This window comes from Achroia grisella, unplaced genomic scaffold, assembly GCF_030625045.1.
Source record: "Achroia grisella isolate CSIRO2021 unplaced genomic scaffold, CSIRO_AGI_Agris_v1 utg779, whole genome shotgun sequence".
Taxonomy (NCBI): Eukaryota; Metazoa; Arthropoda; class Insecta; order Lepidoptera; family Pyralidae; genus Achroia; species Achroia grisella.
This window is the reverse complement of record NW_026713019.1, coordinates 2,950,716-2,956,715: the sequence shown is the minus strand read 5'-3', so window position 1 is coordinate 2,956,715 and position 6,000 is coordinate 2,950,716. Positions and strand designations below refer to the sequence as shown.

At 30.9% G+C, this 6,000-nt stretch overlaps 1 protein-coding gene across 1 annotated transcript; it reads right to left on the bottom strand.

The window, feature by feature from the left end:
- Positions 1-839: 839 nt before the first annotated feature.
- On the bottom strand, positions 840-2,105 carry LOC131850751 (lebocin-4-like). Its single transcript, XM_059201104.1, has one exon. It carries the CDS (start codon positions 1,946-1,948, stop codon positions 1,334-1,336), a length of 615 nt encoding a protein of 204 aa, XP_059057087.1. The 5' UTR covers positions 1,949-2,105; the 3' UTR covers positions 840-1,333.
- Between the last annotated feature and the right edge of the window lie 3,895 nt (positions 2,106-6,000).

Genomic DNA, 6,000 nt, shown 5'->3' with positions numbered 1-6,000 from the left:
ATTTGTTCGACCAAGCTGTTTTCTAATTCCATTTAAAATTGAATTGGAGGTTATAAATATATTGTATATATAGTTCATACAATTTAGATTTTCGCAGTAGTACCTATATACCTAAGTTATTAATAAGTATTTAGAACCTATAGTAATACAATAGATATAGGTACATATTTTTAAAAAACATGGTTGTTATTTGCAGATTTTATAATACTTGATTCTTCACTTATATAGGATAAATTGATTGCAAAAGTGTAAGTATTTTCTAAAAATGATGGAAAATCGTATAGTATCGTAATAGTAGGAAACCCGCTAGAAAAACGCGTAAAAATATCCAATTTTATTTACTTCTTTTTTGGGTCATAAAGCAATTTATGGCCCCAAAGTGACTGTCCTATGATAACACTATCTGCAGAGTCATGTTTAATGTCCCACACGCAATCATATATTACGGAACAGAAACTACGACGCGTGTGTCATATAATAATAACGAAACAAAATATATGGAAATATCCATTGTTAGCTCCTATACTTTTTCTTTTATTGAGAGCATGTTACCTAATGACAGTAATGTACAATGCTAAGTATTTTTAGATGCCTATTAAAATATATATCTACGTAGATTCTATGTGTCTAAAGGCATATTTTAAGTTATACTCGTAGAGTACAGAATTACGATATCAAAATTGGAGAAAATATCCCATATAACTCAGAGTACATTATATAATACTTCTTAACATATGATTAAACTGACGTCATCACGTATTTAAAATAAATATGGTACATTTAAAAAATAAACAGTAAGCAATGAGTTGTATTGAAATAAAATATTTTATTTACAAAATACACATAATTTAATCAAAACCTCTCTCTATCACAACATATCTTTTCATTAAATAAATCAGTTGCTTGTACAATTTCTATGCACATGAAAAACATAAGACAACTTTGTGCATTAAACCTGTTCAAGCAGTGCCAGAATAGCCTAGTATTAAGGGTAGCAAATAGTATTGACCAGCACACTGAAGGGCTCCGTGTACTCACTGTTTACAATGAAATAATAAAACAGTTTTTTAATCATTAGTATTATTTTCTTAGTTCGTACAAAGTAATATTTTTTGCGTTTTTTAAACACGAAGTATAGGCCTCTTGTAAAAATTTGCTAAAGGCCTCACACTGGGATAATTTCTTAAATTTTCATTTCATTCTCCAGCATTAATTAAATCTTACAGTCTGGTAATCTACTAAGCACACAAAGATAATATTCTGACCTGATTCAGTTCATATTATTAGTATTGATTATATTAATCTAGCATTTTTTTTTCGTTATAAAAAAGTTTCAATGTTGAGACGATTTTTTTCCACCGAATCTTTGCCACGGTTGAGTACGAATATTAGGATTCCAATTAGGAATTATGATGTCTCGATGACTTGGCTTTTTAATACCTGGAATTTCAATATCTCTTCGGGCTCTCGCGTAGATAGGATAAGGTTGCCTCGGAGACCACGGTCGCGGGAAAATTGGGTCTATATCAATTGGCTTAGGTATAGTAGGTGATGGAAATCTGAACGGTTCAGGCAATCTAACTTCTCTAGCATTTCTGCGATTATATCCAGAGTGTGTTGCTCCCGTATCTCGACCACCAGTTGGAGCATGACTTCCTCCACCACGTTTGGCACTTGGAGAATCTAAGCTGCGAACGTATCTTCTATTAGGATCCAATTTGATATGATCTATTACTGATGGCAAAACTGGATGGTCAGCGGTGGCAGGTGCTCGTTCTATATTGTCTCCTTCATACAACCATAGAGGTTCGTCTGCTTCTCTTACCGCTCTAATAATTACAGGTTTTCGTCGAGGTGGTCGGTATGTGGGCTGTATAAATCGCTGACACGAGGAATCCACAATAAACATCACCAGAAATACTCCGAAAATGTACGTTAGCTTCAACATTTTGATATTATAATTATCTGTCGCTCACCTTTGTTGTAATGTGCTCTTAGCTTATAATAGTGTATATTTATATGATTTCATAAGGAAGTCGGGTACTTTACCGAGTATGATTGTATTGCGCTATAACAACTCGTACGAGGGAATAAACCTAGCCCATTGTAAGATATTCTATACCTTTGGCTTCGGTGAAATCCTTTATCTCGATATGAATGTGTACATAGATAATAAATAATAAATACAAAGACACCTTTGTGATAACCTCAATATGATAAATATGAAGATGAAATTAATGTTGTCTTGTATAATACTTATCTACATGTTAATCACGCTGCCATACTTCATTACATTGCAAATAAATTAAACGCAACACTTATTTGTGTTGCGTTTTAAAAAAACGAGGAAACATTGTGCTATTATAATACTGATGTTCAACGATTAAAAAGGTTTACATAAAAACAGTCTGTATCTGATCTGATGCAGGAACATGAACTTTGTAATAGAATAATATTAGTTGAACCTATGTATACGATTTTATTTCATCTCCACAAATTACCTACACGATTCTACCAAATATATTTGAACCATTTGAGACGTACTGTTACAAATTTAATGGTATGACTCATAATTATAATTCTTAAGTGGTCGATATATTATTATGTGAGTAAACGTTTTATTTGTTTGGTAATTTAATATTTTCAAATATTGAAGTGCATTACGTTATCAAACCTTGGACGGACTTGGACTGTCAAAACGTAACCACGGTTTTTCTACGCGATCGTTTTTTAAATTTGTCAGTTATTTTTTCTTGCTTGTCCTGTCCCGAAATACTTCGGGAAAACTATTATTATCATTACCATACGCTCCTTAGCGTATATTAAAACTCATATTTCAAAATTTAATTGTTTTGACTACATCACTCAATAGTGATGATGATGACATCATCATTATGAAATTTGAAAACAGAACATGGCAAATTACCTAAAAAAAGTTATAAAAGTATACTGTAACCATAACCTAATAATAAGTATTTATTATATCAAACTCTAGAAGCCCATATTCTTCTATGTAATAACGTACGTATTAAAAATTTATAATGTTTGCTTCCATAGTCACATATATAAATTATTTTGTTTTAAATAATAATAATAACCCAAGATAGTTCATCGATTCATATATCAAATAGCACATCCATCTAGTCCCAAACAAAAGTCGAGCTTGTACTACAGGTATTAAACAACTAATAGAAATACTTTAAATACTTTTTATGCAAATATAATACGTAGGTAGGTACACCGATAAAATCCTAACTAGTACAAACATCATGAATCTCATGTATGGTGCGAGAATCGTACTTGCGATTGTATATGATATACCACTAGACTACCGCGAACGTGTTTCGGTTTAAGGTTAAGACCTGGTACGTGTACGGGGTAATTAAAAGGTACTGTGGCATTACATCTTAATCCTTCCAAAATTGCGATAACACGAGGAGTACCATAGACACGACGTGAGTCCATGATAATGACAAAATGTGTAGGCGCCGGTTGCCGCCTATAAATGTGTGAGTAGATAGTTTGTTTGCCATTCAAGCAAAAAAACTATTATAATGGTAATAGCTATATATAAAACTGTAAAAGCAAACGATATTTATTTATAATTTTATTAATAGTCATCATATTGTTTCAACTCCTATTTAATGATAATTCATATTCAATTAGAAAATGGGCTTAATTACTTCAATCATTTTTCAAAGAATTGTTTTTTACCCACTTCATACTGGATTGGTAGTTATTAATTATCTAATTTTAGTATCTAGGTATCTAATTACCAAATAATAATTGAAAGGAGTAATGACTTGTAGTATGAATAAAGAAAGATAAAAGGCTAGTTATTAATATTGTACAGCAATGTCGATATCTCAGTACGTAGGTATATAAAAGTTATGCCAAATAATAATAATATTTGTAATGTTAAATATCAGTGGATGAGTAATCTGCCGATAAGTGGAATACCTACTCCGAGGTACCTACTACCTTCTTCAAGGTACATTTTTTTACCCTATAGTTAGTTATTACCCTATATTATACCCTAAGTTACGAAATGCTCTATACAAAGTAGCGGTGTAAGTGTTCAAACTAATACATATTACAATAAATTTTAAGCGATACGAATTTTCTTTGAATATACTTTTTACCCTGCATGTTGTGTAGGTATAGGTAGCGCGGTAAATCTATCTAAGTACCTAACGTGCACTTTTGGGTGCACTATACCAATAGTCCTTCCTACGGCCTACCCATGTATACCTGTAAAGTATTATGTTTATGCGAGTAGAGATACTATGACATACAGCTATAAGAAGTATATGAGAAGTATCATATCCCATCAAAAACATAAATGTGAAATGATAGCCGAGTTTAATATTATGATATATGCCTTGATTGTTGACTTCTTCGCAAGTTCTAAACATGTTACTTGTCGGTTCCTATTTTAATATTAGTAGTAACTAGCAATCGAAAGTAATAATGCTAAATGATATTATGTAATGCGTATTATTTTAATTGTGACAGTGAATTTGATGGGATTGGGAAATTTAAATTAAATATTGTAAGTATACTTCCTTACATAGTATAAAATGAATTCGCTTCATCTGTCTGTACGCTGTTGTTTTCAGCAATAGATAGAGTGATTCAAGAGGAAGATTTATATAACTAGCTGTACCTGCGACTTCGACCGCGTGGAATTTAACTTTATAAATCTAACATAAATATTTTTTTCTAAAATAAAAGTAGTCTAAGTTACTCCATATTACATCAGCTACCTGCTAAAAACGTCCTGTCAAAATCGGTCCAGCCTTTCAAAGATTATCCGGAACAAACTGACAGACAGACAGATAAAAATTGTAAAAAATGTTATTTTGGTGTATGTACCGTATTTATGGTCATATGCATGTAGTAAAAAACGATAATTTCAATATTACAAATAGACACTACAATTTTATTTATATGTATAGATTATTACATGTAATCTCGTGCGAAACCAGGCGGGTATCTAGTTACGTATGATAAATATAGGTGTATAATAGGTAGCTAGGTATGTAATTTATGTATTAGATCTTTATAATTAATCCATTATAATTATGAATGATGAATGAAAGATGAATGAATGATGATGAATGAATGATGAATGAATGATTAATGAATGATGAATGAATGATGAATGAATGATGAATGAATGATGAATGATGAATGAATGATGAATGAATGATGAATGATGAATGATGAAAGATTGAATGATGAATGATGAATGAATGATGAATGATGAATGAATGATGAATGATGAATGAATGATGAATGATGAATGAATGATGAATGAATGATGAATGACTGAATGTAGAAAGAATGAATGATGAATGAATGATGAATGAATGATGAATGAATGATGAATGAATGATGAATGAATGATGAATGAATGATGAATGAATGATGAATGAATGATGAATGAATGATGAATGATGAATGAATGATGAAAGATTGAATGATGGATGATGAATGAATGATAAATGATGACTGATGATGAATGATGAATGATGAAAGATTGAATGATGAATGATGAATGAATGATGAAAGATTGAATGATGAACGATGTTTGAATGATGAAAGATTGAATGATGAATGATGAATGAATGATGAAAGATTGAATGATGAATGATGAATGAATGATGAATGATGAATGAATGAAATGATGAATGAATGAATGATGAATGAATGATGAATGATGAATGAATGATGAATGATGAATGATGAATGAATGATGAATGATGAATGAATGATGAATGATGAATGATGAATGAATGATGAATGATGAATGATGAATGAATGATGAATGATGAATGAATGATGAATGATGAATGAATGATGAATGATGAATGAATGATGAATGATGAATGAATGATGAATGATGAATGATGAATGATGAATGAATGATGAATGAATGATGAATGAATGATGATGAAATGAATGATGAATGAATGATGAATGATGAATGATGAATGA

Bases quoted from the DNA above. Each gene is read 5' to 3' on its own strand.
- LOC131850751 (XM_059201104.1), bottom strand. From the start codon at position 1,948: ATGTTGAAGCTAACGTACATTTTCGGAGTATTTCTGGTGATGTTTATT.